The 15885-nt window shown below is 39.5% G+C and overlaps 1 protein-coding gene across 1 annotated transcript in view; it reads right to left on the bottom strand.

The window, feature by feature from the left end:
* The window catches only part of SORCS3 (sortilin related VPS10 domain containing receptor 3), a 616572-nt gene that overhangs the window by 36516 nt on the left and 564171 nt on the right, over nucleotides 1-15885 (bottom strand). Inside the window, exons 18-20 of the mRNA XM_003922497.3 lie at nucleotides 13895-14066; nucleotides 11707-11893; nucleotides 3823-3956 (exon numbers count right to left, since the gene is read on the bottom strand). Of these exons, the coding sequence (XP_003922546.2) occupies nucleotides 3823-3956; nucleotides 11707-11893; nucleotides 13895-14066 (493 nt within the window). The remainder of the gene's footprint in view (nucleotides 1-3822; nucleotides 3957-11706; nucleotides 11894-13894; nucleotides 14067-15885) is intronic.

Genomic DNA, 15885 nt, shown 5'->3' with positions numbered 1-15885 from the left:
ATATGATATAAATACACGATGGTATACTACTCAGCCATAAAAAGAATGAAATTATGTAATTTTTAGCAACATGGATGGTCAATATGTTAAGTGAATTAAGTCAAGCACAGAAAGACAAATATCACCCATTCTCACAAATACATGGGAGCTAAAAAAGTTGATCTCGTGGAGGCAGAGAATAGAATGATAGATACCAAGGGCTGGAAAGACCATGTGAGTTGGAGGGGAAGGGAAGATAAAGAGAGGCAGATTAATGAGTACAAACATACAGTTATATAGAAGATATAAGTTCCAATGTTTGACAGCAGAGTAGCATGACTAAAGTTAACAACAATATATTATATATTTCAAAGTACGTGAAGAGAAAACTTGAAATGTTTCCAACACATACAAATAATAAATACTTAAGGTTGATGGATACAGTAAATACCCTGACTTGATCACTACACATTCTATCCATTTAATAAGTACCCATATTCTATAAATATGTGAAATATTACATATCAATTAAAACAAAAAAATAAAATACCCAATACCATGTACTTTAGCACCATCAAAAATAAAATACTTCTGTATAAATTTAACAAAACATGTAAAAGATCCATGTAGAAAAACTATAAAACTCTGTTGAAAGAAATCAAATAATAACTAAATAAATAGATGTTCCATGTTCATGGATAGGAATACTTAAAATTGTGAAGACGTCAGTTCTTACCTATTTGACTGATAGATTCAATCCAATGCCAATAAAAATCCTAGCAAGGTAGTTTGTAGATATCGACAAAGTGATTTGAAAGTATACATAGCGAGGCAAAAGATTCAAAATGGTCAACATAAAATTGAAGGAGAACAAAGTTGAAGAACCGACTCTACTCAACTTCAAGATCTATTATAAATCTATGGTAATTAAAACAGGTTGTATTGGTGAAAACAGGCAAATAGACTGATGAAACAGAATAAATAGCCCAGAAATAGACCACATAAGTGCAATCAACTGATTTTTGGCAAAGGAGTAAAGCCAATACAATGGAGTAAAAATAGTATTTTCCACAAATGGTGCTTGAACAACTGGACATCAACATGCAAAAATAAATGACTCTAGGCATAAATCTTATTCCTTTAAAAAGATCTCAAAATGGATCACAGATCTAAATGTAAAACTCAAAAGTATAAAACTCAAACGTATGTAAAAAAAAGTATGGTGAAGTCATTTCATGTACAACACAAAAGTCATGATTCATGAAAAAAATAACTGATAAACCAGACTTCCTTAAAATTAAAAACTTTTGCTCTACAAAAGACACTGTCAGAAATTGAAAAGTCAAAGAATGGAAGAAAATATCTGCAGAAGACATATCTGATAAAAGATTATCCAATAATATACAAACAATCCTTAAAACTCATTAAGTAATAGAACAATCTGATTTAAAAATAGGCAACAGACCTTAATAGACAACTCACCAAAGATGTTATATACTTGGCAATAAGCATATGAAAAATTTCTCTAAATATGTCATCTGGGAAATGCAAGTTTAAACAAAAATGTGATATCATTACATGGCCATTAGAATGGCCAAAATTCAGGACACGACATCACCAAATGCTAGTGAGGATATGGAGCAACAAGAACGCTCATTCACTGCTGCTGGAAATGCAAAATGGTCCAACCAGTTTGGAAGACAGCTGGTGGTTTATTTCAAAACCAAACATATTGCTACCGTAAGATCCAGAAATCATGCTCTTAGTATTTATCCAAAGTAGTTGAAAACTTATGTCTATACAAAACCTGCACATGGATGTTTATAGCAGCTTTACTCATTACTGCCAAACTTAGAAGCAACCAATATGTTCTTCAATAAGTGAATGGATAAATAAACTGTGATACATTCAGACAATGAGATATTATTCAGCACCGAAAAGACATAAGCTATCAAGCCATGAAAAGACATGGAAGAAACGTAAATGCATATTACTTAGTGAAGGAAGCCAGTGTGAAAACAATGCATACTGTATGATTCCAACTATATGACATTCTGGAAAAGGCAGAACTACAGAAACAGTAAAAATATCTGGTTTCCAAGGATTAATGAGGAGGTAGGTATGAATAGGTGGAGCAAAGAGCATTTTTTAGGGTAGTGAAACTCTTCTTTTTGAAACTATAGTGGTAGATTCACGTCATTATACATTTATACAAACCTACGTAATGTACAAAACCAGAAATGAATCCTATGGACTCTGAGTGATAATGATGTATCAATGTAAGTTCACCTATTACAACAAATGTAACATTCTGATGGGGATGTTGACAATGAGGGAGGCTATACATATGTAGAAGCATAGCATATATGGATCCAAAGGATTATAAATCATTCTATTATAAAGACATGCACACATACATTCATTGCAGGACTGTTTACAATAGCAAAGACCTGAAACAAACCCAAATGCCCATTGATGATAGACTGGTCAGGAAAAATGTGGCACATATACACAATGGAATACTATTCAGCCATAAAAAATGATGAGTTCATGTCCTTTGTAGAGACATGGATGAACCTGGAAACCATCATTCTCAGCAAACTGACACAAGAACAGAAAATCAAATACTGCATGTTCTCACTCATAGGCAGGCACTGAACAATGAGAACACATGGACACAGGGAGGGGAGCATCACACACTGAGGTCTGTGGGACAGTGGGAACGTAGGGAGTTGGGGAGGGATAACATGGGGAATAATGCCAGATATAGGTGATAGGGATGGAGGCAGCAAACCACATTGCTGTGTATGTACCTATGCAACAATCCGGCATGTTCTTCACATGTACCCCAGAACTTAAAGTGCAATTATATATATGTGTGTGTGTGTGTGTGTGTGTGTGTGTGTGTATAATTAAAGAAGCAGCATAGAATATATATATATTTTTATATACATATATAAAGAATATATATAAATATGTATATAAAGAATATATTATATATATTATATATGTTTTATGTGTATAATATATAAAAATACATATATAATATATATGTATAATATATATATATAAAGAAGCAGCATAGAATATATGGAAAATCTCTATGTACCATCTGTTGATTTTGCTGTGAGCTTAACAACTCCACAAAAATGAAGTGTTCTTTATAAAACAGGAATAGAGAAGAACATTAAGAACATTAATCTGAGGAATTCTCACCCAAATTGCTCCCAGCCTCTGTCATACAATTGTGATCATACTTGACATAGGTGTTGCCATCATCATGGCTGGAAGCAGGGAGTATATGGCAAGTCCAGAGTTTGGCCTCTTTCCTTCCTTTCTTTGAGATGTGGAAACCTCACTACCTTGCCTAAAAAGAATGCTAGCATTTCTAGAACAGCTAGCAAGTATTGATAAGGATTCTTCACATGTGTTATCTTGTTTAATTTTGACAACCCTACATTTAGATATCTAGTTCATATTTGACAGATACAGCCACTTAATCTCAGAGATGCTAACTAACTTCCTTGACATTGTATAACCAGGCCAAGGCCAAGATTAAAGCAAAATGGAACAAATTAAATTTGAGAAATATTGATTAGAGAAGGAAGAACATGCAGGTTTGTAGAATTTCTCAAAGTACTCTTTCTTCCTTAGGATTATTTGAACTTTCCCTATTAAAGTAATGAACGTGGTGTGAAGAGGTATGTTTTATTCAATTTTGTGGGTTCAGAGGTTTTATCTTGTATTGCCTGTATTCTCAGTGCCCCCAGTAGCCTAATAAAAGCTGGAACATGAGAGCATTCAGTACAGATTCAATTTGACACCAATCAGAAAGGGCCGAACCTTTGTGCTGTTGCCGAACCACCAGAAATAGGTAAGCGTCCCCAGTTGACTGGGCCACACGACCGCACTGATGTTGACCTCCTTATTTCTTATGGCAACAAATGGAACTCGGAGATGAACATGCTCCACAGGACCTAAGGAAACAGAAAAAACAATGTCAGTGTTTATATTCCTGGATGTGGTCAAACTGTATCATACCCCTAAATTCTTAATTTCTATTAGCATCCCCTGTAATAAAGGAAGGGTCACAAACCCATACACGTTGGGAGGTGAGTACATGCACTTGAAATGAAGCGCTGGGTGTAACAGGGAACTCAAATCAAGTTTCAGATTTTTTGAGTGGCATCTGAACTAAATTTACATCTGATAAGCTTAACCACAGATGCTTATGAACCCCCAACACAAGGACAAAGCTAGTTTACTAGACACTTAGCCAATAAGTGGGAAGATAAACAGCAGTCCATTTTGTTTTTGATGATTAGCCTGTATTATGATTTGGGATCAATGTATTATGTAGAAGGCTCTTTTATTATTCTTGATTGTCAATGGGTTTCCATCTCCTTCAACAATTGGCCATTGTGCCTCATCATCTGCAGTACACAGTGGGTGTCATTCAGAAACTGGCAAGGCCGTTTTCCAAAAAGGGAAAAGTATATCTTCCTAAATCAAAGGAGAAACAAATGCCAGGTTCCCAAATAATAAAAAATCTGCTTGCACAAAGGTATCCAGGCTTCTCATTCTTTCCCTCAGAAAACAGATATAAGCAGCATGACGTTCTAAACTAGCAAACAGAAGAATATACATGAACACACCCTAGGCAATAAGTGAGGAGTTTAATTCAATTCATCTCCAAACTAAAATGAGGAGAGGACAAAGCTGATGAAGAAGTGTTAATGTGGTCTCCCTTCCAAGTACTAATCAGGCCCGACCCTGCATAGATTCCAAGATCAGATGAGACCAGGCACATTCAGGGTGGTATCAAATTGTCTCTATTTGCAGGTGACATGATTGTATATTTAGAAGACCCCATTGTCTCAGCCCAAAATCTCCTTAAACTGATAAGCAACTTCAGCAAAGTCTCAGGATACAAAATCAATGTGCAGAAATCACAAGCATTCCTATACATCAGTAACAGACTTAAAGAGAGCCAAATCAAGAACGAATTGCCATTCACAATTGCTACAAACAGAATAAAATACCTAGGAATACAACTAACAAAAGATGTGAAGGACCTCTTCAAGGAGAACTACAAACCACTGCTCACGGAAATAAGAGAACACAAACAACTGGAAAAACATTCCATGTTCATGGTTAGGAAGAATCAATACTGTCAAAATGACCATACTACCCAAACTAATTTACAGATGCAATGCTATCCCCATCAAGCTACCAATGATCCTCTTCACAGAACTGGAAAAAACCACCTTAAACTTCATATGGAACCAAAAGAGAGCCCCCATAGGCAAGACAATGCTAAGCAAAAAGAGCAAAGCTGGAGGCATCATGCTACCTGACTTCAAACTATACTACAAGTCTACAGTAATCAAAACAGCATGGTACTGGTACCAAAACAGAGATAAAGACCAATGGAATAGAACAGAGGCCTTGGAGGAAATGCCACACATCTACAACCATCTGATCTTTGACAAATCTGACAAAAACAAGCAATGGGGAAAGGATTCCCTGTTTAATAAATGGTGTTGGGAAAACTGGCTAGCCATGTGCAGAAAGCAGAAACTGGACCCCTTCCTGACAGCTTACACTAAAATTAACTCCAGATGGATTAAAGACTTAAACATCAGACCTAACACCATAAAAACCCTAGAAGACAACCTAGGCAAAACCATTCAGGACATAGGCCTAGGCAAGGACTTCATGACTAAAATACCAAAAGCATTGGCAACAAAAGCCAAAATAGACAAATGGAACCTAATTAAACTCCAGAGCTTCTGTACAGTAAAAGAAAGAATCGTTAGAGTGAAACGGCACCAACAGAATGGGGAAAACATTTTTTGCAATCTATCCATCTGACAAAGGGCTAATATCCAGAATCTACAAAGAACTAAAGCAGATTTACAAGAAAAAAAAAAATAAACAAACCCATTCGAAAGTGGGCAAAGGGTATGAACACTTTTCAAAAGAAGACATTTATGAGGCCAATAAATATATGAAAAAAATGCTCATCATCACTGGTCATTAGAGAAATACAAATCAAAACTACACTGAGATACCATCTCATGTCAGTTAGAATGACAATCATTAAAAAATCTAGAGATAACAGATGCTGGAGAGGATGTGGAGAAATAGGAACACTTTTACACTGTTGATGAAAGTGTAAATTAGTTTAACCATTGTGGAAGACAGTGTGGCAATTCCTCAAGGACCTAGAAAAAGAAATTCCATTTGACCCAGCAATCCCATTACTGGGTATATATCCAAAGGATTATAAATTGTTCTATTACAAAGACACATGCACACATATATTAATTGCAGCACTGTGTACAATAGCGAAGACCTGGAACCAACCCAAATGCCCATTGATAATAGACTGGACAAGGAAAATGTGGCACATATATACTGTAGAATACTATGCAGCCATAAAAAAATGATGAGTTTGTGTTCTTCATAGGGACATGGTTGAATCTGGAAACCATCATTCTCAGCAAACTGACACAAGAACAGAAAATGAAACACCACATGTTCTTACTCATAACGGGGTGCTGAACAATGAGAACACATGGACACAGGGAGGGGAGCATCACACACTGGGGTCTGTTGGTGGGGAATAGGGGAGGGACAGCAAGGTGTGGGGAGGTTGGGGAGGGATAATATGGGGAGAAATGCCAGATATAGGTGACGGGGGGATGGAGGCAGCAAACCACATTGCCATGTGTGTACCTGTGCAACAATTCTGCATGTTCTTTACATGTACCCCAGAACCTAAAGTGCAATAAAATATATGTATATAAATAAATATTTTAAAAAGTGTTAATGTTGTCAGGTACAGTGGCTCACACCTGTAATCCCAGCACTTTGGGAGGCCAAGGCGGCTGAATCACCTGAGGTCAGGAGTTTGAGGCATGGTGAAACCCTGTCTCTACTAAAAATACAAAAATTAGCTAGGCATGGTGGCAGGCGCCTGTAATCCCAGCTACTTGGGAGGCTGAGGCAGGAGCATTACTTGAACCCAGGAGGCGGAGGTTGCAGTGAGCTGAAATTGTGCCACCTGGACAACAAGAGCAAGACTCCATCTTAAAAAAAAAAAAAAAAGTGTTAATGTATCAGTGTTGCATCTGAGAGCTAACAGTTTTTTTTAACACTGCAAGATTTTCTCTCCCCCACACCTTCTTTTTTCCTTCCTTTCTTCCCTTACTTTCCTATCTTTGTCTTCCTCTCTCCTTTCTCTTGTTTAATCCTTCCCACGTAACCAAATCCAACTAAATATTTTAATTATCTTCCTACTATGACAGAGCACATTTTCTTGGTTTCCACCATTATCAATCTGATGAGTATTAAGTAACTGAAGAGACTTCTATAGGGAGGTCTTAAGCCACAAGTGTAGAAAAGACATCTCTTCAGCCCGGGGGCCTTGAACGCTTCTTACTGGTGGAGCATTTTTCAGTCCATCTAGCCTTCCTTATTTGCATCCTTGGTAATTCTGGAGACAAGTCAGTTCAAAGGGAAGAAAACAAATGGATGTTTCTCATTTCATCTCTGGCACAAATATACCCATGTGATCTTTTCCTTTATCTTACAGGATATTACTCCTACACAGACTATTACCTTGTCCTAAAAATAAGGGACAACATTTGCTCTCTGCCTTCCTTATAGTAATAAGAACATATGAAAGTGTTATTGGTTGTTTAAAGGACTATACAATTAATGAAAAATGGCATGATTTCTACTGCCCACTGCCACCACTGCCATCACTGTTTCTGTCTGCCATTGGGTTGAGGTCCCTCTAAAGACTTCAGTGAGCATTCTCCTGAGTCTAACTGGACATATTCTGTGTCACAGATAATTTTATATTGAAGGGGAAAGTGTTTTGACAGCGACTGCTATTTGGGTGAGGAGACCAGCCAGGCTAGTGTATGTGCAAAGGATAAATGCTTGAGGAGGATGGATGCCCCAGTTTCTATGATGTGCTTATTTCACATTGCATACCTGTATCAAAACATCTCATGTACCCCACAAATATACATACCTACTATGTACCCACAAAAATTAAAAATAAAATAAAATTGAATACTTAAAAGGAAGAATATCCACAGCTTGAGAATGCTTTCTGCCTAAAGCTCTCTGCCTTGGCCCCAGACATATGGCATCTCAAGATTTCTCTTACCAAATACTTTCAACTTTGTCATTTCAGATACACATTTGGTTGAAGGTTGAATTATTTTAAACAAGGAAATTATTATTTTTGTATGATTTGTTTGTTCAAGAGAGTAAAAAAGGCACAAGATGTGAGAAAATAAAGGATACTTTTATTGCTTTATTTACTCATTTTTAGGAGTTTACCCAATTTATGTCTTTTATAGTTTGTGTTTTACTGACCAACGTGAAAGAGAGACTGTGGGGAGGGGCTCCTGGCTAGTCCACATCCAAGGAAGGAGATGAAAAACATCTTTCTCCATCCCAGATTCAAATCTCTCATTTTTCTCCTCGTAGGAAAAGGGCCCCTTTAGGGTACCTTTTACCCTTAAAGTCACTGCTTCTGTTCTCATGCTATCCTCCAGAAAGCATGAAGCCCAATCCCCAAGATACCTCATGGGAACCCTAGGCTCTTCCACAGTTAAGCCGCGATGCAGCTACTGTTCATGGTCCTCAGTTTCTTCTTGGCTTTCTGTTACTTGGGGGCCTTGGCTCCGTGACAGCTGACACTGTCAGGTCCTCTGATACCCAAGAGATAAAAGGAGGCCCCCTTCTCCATAAACTCATGCCAAACACAAAAAGGATGTGGCATTCACGACTTGGGAGACCATCGCTCATGGTTGCTTTTATGCTGCTTCAGGACAACCACATTTGGTTAAAAATAATCCAAAGAAACACTACCAGATAGCAGCTTTTTAGGGCAAAGATTCTGAGCTAAGAGCTCTGGACTTTGGTGTGGAGACAAACCAAGGATCAATGACAAGAGAGGAGAGCTGAACAGATTCAGGAAGAAGCAGAGCAAACTCCTAAAATCCTCACTGTCAAATAGTGTCATTTTTGATAAAAATCTAATAATCTGTGCAAGATTGGTTATTATGGGCAGCTAACAACTACTTTTGTTAGCTAATGGCCCAAGGTAAGGCCAAGAGCAGTTTCCACAATAATAACTGTCTGGAAAATGCAGCCATGATTGATTTGGAGGGAATTATGAGCACGATAAAAGTTTCAAGGAACATTTCCTCCCTCATGCACATAAGCCACAGTATAAACCTGCTGTTGCTTTTTTTGCCAGTAAGATACATTGGTTGTCACACCCTGAAGGCGAGGCCCACACTTGGCAGAGTCAGAAATGTGGATGGGGAAAGTCTTTGGACTAGAGGAATGTGAAGTTCATTTTCTTTCTTTGTCTTCATTTTTAAATACAGCAAAAGTGTCAGGTATGAAATTAATGGGAAATATTTAGTAAATACTCTAATGCCAGGTAACATTTATCATGCACCAAGCTAGATGCTAGGCAGCATTCTGCACACTGTGCCAAAAAATAACATGGACCTGAAATTGCTGTCCTTAGGAAGGTGGCATGCAAGGTTGGCCCCTGGCTGGTATCTGGGAACATGGCTCTGGGAGTGTTTCAGTTAACTGTTAACTGATGAGAGTAGTTTGCTCTGCCTGAACTGTTCTTACAAACAGTATGGTTTACCTGGGACACCTGCCTTCCACTGGGAATCTGGAGTTTTGGTATATGCCAGGCAGAGAGTACCTACATGACCAGCCCCCAGTAAAAACTATGGGTACTGAGTCTCTAATGAGTTACTCTTTTAGAGAGCCTTTTTATACATGTTACAATTCATTGCTGGAGAAAGGAGTGTCCTGTGTGACTTTGTGGGGAGAAAACTCATGGAAGCTTGTGCCTGGCTTCCTCCAGACTTTGCCCCTTGAGCCTTTTTCCTTTGCTAATTTTGTTTAATAGCCTTTCACTGTAATAAATCATAGTCATGAGTGAAACTCTAGCTGAGCCCTGTGGGTCTGCCTAGTGAATCACCAAACCTGGTGGTGGTCTTGGGGATACCCAACACATGCACACTTCATCCAGTTTGATTCTCACAGCCTCCCTTTTAGCTAAGTATTGAAGATAAGAAATTGGAGGTTTATAAAGGCTAAGAACATTGACAAACAGTAGACATTTAACAAAGGAACGTGATCAGAATTCAAGCACAGGTCTCCCTTGTTCTAAAGCCTAAAGCCTGGGCTCATGAATACCATGCACAGCACCCACGTGGGTTTCTGACTGGTGCTTCTGGCACAGAATGGTTGCAATTGGTGTGGTGTGGTTCTTACCACTTTGCCTATTTATGGCTCATTTTTGGTAGTATCCCACTTCCCTACCAGAGTGGAAACTCTGTAAGAGGAGGGCCACATCTGCATTGTGCCCTCCTAGTGCCTAGCAGAGTGCCTTGTATATTTTAAGACTTCAACAAATGTTTGTTGAATTAATTACTAAATGATTGGGTGTTTTGTGTGTGTTTACTATTACAAAAGCCCCGTGAGGCAAGGTGGCAGTCAGAATGAAGCCATTTTTAAAATTGGAGTTCAGAAGACCCAGAGATGAAATCATTCATCTCATGGCATGTAGCCTGGCATTTTTAGGGACATGATTGATTTACATAATCCAGGCCTCCTCTCACATACTCCCTTCATCACTTTTGGTCCTGCACTAGCATTGTCACTGGAGAGCTATGAGACTAGCTAGCTTACTGTTTGTCAGGGACCTCTTAGGTGTAGGTTGTTTATATGATAGAGCTGATGCCATCACTGAGTCATTAATAGGAGGGTGCACCTTGTTTTCATTTAGACTCTTTCAGAACTTAAAACTTTCACTCTATGTAGCATATTACGTGGAAACCATTGTGGGGTATGAAAATAAGAACCATGAAAGTCCTTAGACCTATGAATATCACAGATACAGGTGTGGGAAACCAATCCCAACCCCATGACAATGTTTCCTTGACCTGACATCCTAAAACCACAATATTAAACTTTCAGTCTACCTCCATCAAATTCTAGAATAGACAATGCACAGAATGCATCTAGCACAAACGAAATACTTTGGAACACCAATTGTTCTTTTGGTGTGTGCCAAGCAACAGCCAATAGCAATGAAATAGACTCTAGGACAACAAAGCATTTTTGGAGAGTTATTAAGATTGTAAAAACAATGAACTTGCAGTAACCTTGTATGTAAAAATTAATTTTGTGTGTGCATTTAGTTCTACATTTAAAAAAATCTAAATGTGTTTCTTTAATCTTTCTTTGGCTCTTATAACACAAATAACAATTGACTATGATTTGTGTAGTCTTCACTCACAATAGATTGAGAATGAGCCTGAGACCATCAACCAGATGGCTTGTTTCTATCTTTTACATTTTGAGGGTTCTCCAAAAGGAAGGGAAGAGGCTTTACCTGAATGTGTGTGCACGTACGCATTTATATCAGAGCAGAGTGGTGCTGAAAAGGAGAGTCCAGTTGCTAATATGTTATCTAAACTTCAAAATAATCAATTTATTTCAGGACCATAAAACTCAGAAACACAGATGAGTACATATCACCACCATTTGGTTTGGGCAATTACAGTACTGACACTGAACCTCGTCTCAGCTCTGAATTCTAGGAAGTCTGAACAGAGCAAGTTGCCAACTGGGAAGAAAGGGAAAAAGGCGCTGCCTGCTACTTACAAACCACATGCAGGAAGAGGACAGCTGTATCCGAGCCAAGGTTGTTCTCTGCATAGGCTGTCACCTGGAAGATCCCCGCACTCTTATACACATGCTTGATGCCGTCTTCAATGGGGCTGAAGTTTGCGTAGGACACAGCAATCCCATCTCCAAAGTCAAGCTGGATGTTTGTCCTTTGGAGATCACCCTGCAAGACGGCATAGTAGATGGGTCAATACACATGGTACAGCCAGACTCCTATCTGATGCTTCCTCCTGTGGTTTCAGCATCAATCTCTGACGACCTATAGTCTTTCCCAAGGGGCTGAAACACTTGCAACACAATGATCACACTCATATCTGATCCGCAGGGCACTATGGACCTATTGTCCTCATCGCTTAAGCTCAGAGCAGCCTGAGTGGGTATGATACTGGCAATAGTGGGCAAGGTTGACCCTCCATAAAGTTCTGAAGAGAAGCCAAGGATTTCATCTCCACATTTGTTGGGGACAAAAATAAGTAGTCAGACCCAGTCTGGTTTCAATAATAATACTCTAAGTTGCCATGCTATAGTTATCATTCTTCCTATTTTGTAGTATTTGCTATGTTACCAGAATTATGAGGGAAATTGTGGACTTCCCCTCAATCTACCTAAGCTTCCTCTTCCCTGAAGCCTTTTCAAATCATCCCAGCTCACAGATATCTCTGCCTCTTAGAAAGCCAAGAGCTCTCTGTGTACTATCTGGTAACACGACGCCAATGATTCAGGTGAATGCATCTCACCACCCCAAGCCAACATTTAGCTTCTTAAGGGCCTATGCTGAACCCCATTCTTATTGGTCCTCCCACAACCATTATACTGGGTGAACCCTTTGGATCAACACAATGCACTTGATCACAAAACAAAGATTCTATATGAAGAAAAATAGCATCACTCTGTTCACATGCAAAGATGAATGATAGAATAAAGAGAGAAATACATCATTTTGGAATTATGAGCCAATCCTTCTGCCCAGTGAATGTGCACTGATCACAGTTTCACTTTCCATTTCTTCCCCCATGGCAGCCCAGATGTGAATGAAATATTGATAGGTGCTCTCTTGCCCCCCACACAATGTCAACTATCCTTGAGTTTATGAATATAAATTAAAGTGGAAATGAACTAGAGACAATTCAAATGGATAAGATCATGGCTCTTCACATCCATTCAAGAGAAGGTTTTTATAGCTGTGGTCCTGGAAACTCCCTAGTGGAAATGTGATAATGACCTCATCTGAATCTTAAAGTCCTTTAACTCAAGTACCTGCTATGAGTGAAGGCTGAGAAATCTGTCAACCCAGGATAAGGAACCTTCACCACCCTGTCCAGTGTGCTCCTGACTTTAAAGGTTTCTGAAGTGCTCATACTTGTGAAAAAAAGACTCCTGGCCTGTTTGCCTTCTTTCCAAGATCTCAAGAGCACAGAGCAATTTGCATGTAAATTTAGAGGGCTCTGTCAATCAGCCAAGCCTTCCTGCTCCACCACTGAGCAAAGTACCTAAAACTCCCTAGTTTAGGAAGCAATTCAACAGTTTATACAAGAAGCAGGCAACAGAGATATTCCCATACTGGAATCACTGTATGCAGTCTGATTTTACAGCCCAGATTTCAGAAGATACTACAAAGTGAACAAATAGAGCATCTAGCTGATGGAAAAGCAACTAACAGAACATTCTTTATAAAGATAACAGTGAAGGATTTCAATAATCTTCCCCAACCTCACACTCACACTTTCAAGACCTTGTGAAAGCTTTGTGGGCTTTTCTAATCAGTGGGATTAAGCGTTAGAATAAAGCAAAAGAGGTTCCTAAAAGCAACAGATAAAATTCAAATTTCCTTCCTCTGGCCAAGTTTACAGTTTATGGGCTTACGGTAATAAATATTCCCTCAGCAAAGCAAACTTTAATGCAGACCCTGAAGAATATATCCAGATCTGCACGCCCCAGAGGCAAGTAGGTTCCCATTGCGGACTGGGTCTTTATTGTGAGATGAAGGGAGGGGGGTCTGTAAATACCCCAAGCCCTCTTTCACCCTTAGCTGTCTTCTTTCCGGAAGTCTCAGCTTCTCACCACTGACTTTGATGCAGGGGCCTGTGGGAATGTAAGATCTTTTCCCATTCTGGGAATGGCCTGGTTGGGAGCTGTGACCTCAGAGACCCAGGTGAGCACCTACCTCCTCCATGAGGATGATGAAAGTTGCATTGTGCCCCTGCTCTGCCACCAGGCGCCCATCAGTCGTCACCACATGGAGGCCCCGAGGGGCTTTTCCAGGGCACATCTGGGCCTTGGCAGTGTACTTCTCCCTTAGCCCATCCGTGCAGTTGTTGGACACGATCCGCCGATACCTAAGGAGAATTGACAACTGACAGTGATTTGTGTCAAGTGTGTTGTGTGTGTATTATAAAGGGACTGCAAGAAAGCAAGAGCAAAGCAGGTGCTTCACACAGCTGCCCCTAGAAGACAGACAGTCATTTATGAAGCTAAAGAAATGCTGAGGACCTGCTATTCCTCCATCTTGGGAAGAGTAGCTCCTTAAACATTATTATTGATCCTACCTGGTGAGCCACAGATTGGATCAGTGTTTAAACCAGACAAGAAAAATCAATGTCTGACTCACACTCAACAAAAAAGGAGGCAGACTTATTGGACTAGGGAAATGGGAAAAGCAGGTGCTTCTACTTGTGAGGGAAAGACCTGTTTGTATCTCCCTGAGGCCATCTCCAGCTTTCTCCGTACCAGAATGCGGCTAGAACATCAGACTCTAACTCTGATTAATCAGGAGGCTGCTTTCTATCTTCCCTCTTCCTCCAAGGCATCATTCCTTCCCCTCATGCCTAGTAGCCCTTGCTGTGGAGCCACTGGACTATTTCATAGCACATTTTTTTTTCTCTGTGCTAATATTTCATTTCCCATTCAGCACAGACACTAGATTGAAAGCACAAATTGAAACTCCTATTCAATCCCACTATCCCAACCTGTAAAATCATCTTATAGAAGAGGCTGGCATGGGAAAACCACCTGACAAAGCACTGTGATCTTCTGTGACAAGGACATCATGTGTACAATGACATGATGTCATCTTCCCTGCCCACCAACTCCAGCCCATGAAGTCAAGCCAATAGCTTTCTTACAACACTGAGCTGCATGATCCAGGTATATCACACCACCTATAAGGCTGTACTAAAAAAATAACTGTTCCGGTAAAATCACATGAAAGAAACATACCACCACTATGACCATCATAACCATCACCACCAGCAGCATTATCATCATCACCACCACCATCACCATTACATCCCCATTATATTTTGTCTTCTTTCGCCACTATGTCAAGAATAATTAACAAATCCATCTATGTTGCCTTCCTATGGTGGTTTCAAAAACAGTAATTTAGAATTCTTTTTAAATATTATTCTTCCATCGTACCTGACATTTTCCCTGGGTTCCACCTGCTACCCCACTGCCGAACTATACCTTCATTCAGAGATCCCTGGGGATATTAAGCAAATGTTGTATGTAGTTATTGTCTCAGATAAAATTATGATATATTCTCTTGCAGATATATACCATTTTTATTTGCCAACTGAGCTTATAATGAGTCTAAAGCTATTCTCGTTAACATGGTACCACTTGTTCACATGGTAGCCAATATGGTAGTACACCTTGTGGCTACTGAGCACTTGAAATGTCATTAGTGTGACAGTTGAACTAATATTTTTGAGATATTGGATGATAATATTTTGGAGATAAAACATTATTAAAATTAATATAGCCTTATTTTTTTTTTTTGAGACGGAGTTTCACTCTTGTTACCCAGGCTGGAGTGCAATGGCGCGATCTCGGCTCACCGCAACCTCCGCCTCCTGGGTTCAGGCAATTCTCCTGCCTCAGCCTCCTGAGTAGCTGGGATTACAGGCACGCACCACCATGCCCAGCTAATTTTTTGTATTTTTTTTTTTTAGTAGAGACGGGGTTTCGCCATGTTGACCAGGATGGTCTCGATCTCTTGACCTCGTGATCCACCCACCTCGGCCTCCCAAAGTGCTGGGATTACAGGCTTGAGTCACCGCGCCCGGCCTATTTTTTTATATTTTCAATGTGGCTACTAGAAACTCTAAAATTATATATATGCCTCGTATTATAGTTAATTTGGTCATCACTGGT

This window comes from Saimiri boliviensis, chromosome 12 (assembly GCF_048565385.1).
Source record: "Saimiri boliviensis isolate mSaiBol1 chromosome 12, mSaiBol1.pri, whole genome shotgun sequence".
In the NCBI taxonomy this organism is placed as follows: domain Eukaryota; kingdom Metazoa; phylum Chordata; class Mammalia; order Primates; family Cebidae; genus Saimiri; species Saimiri boliviensis.
The sequence above is the reverse complement of the archived record's forward strand: the minus strand, read 5'-3'. Positions and strand labels throughout refer to the sequence as shown.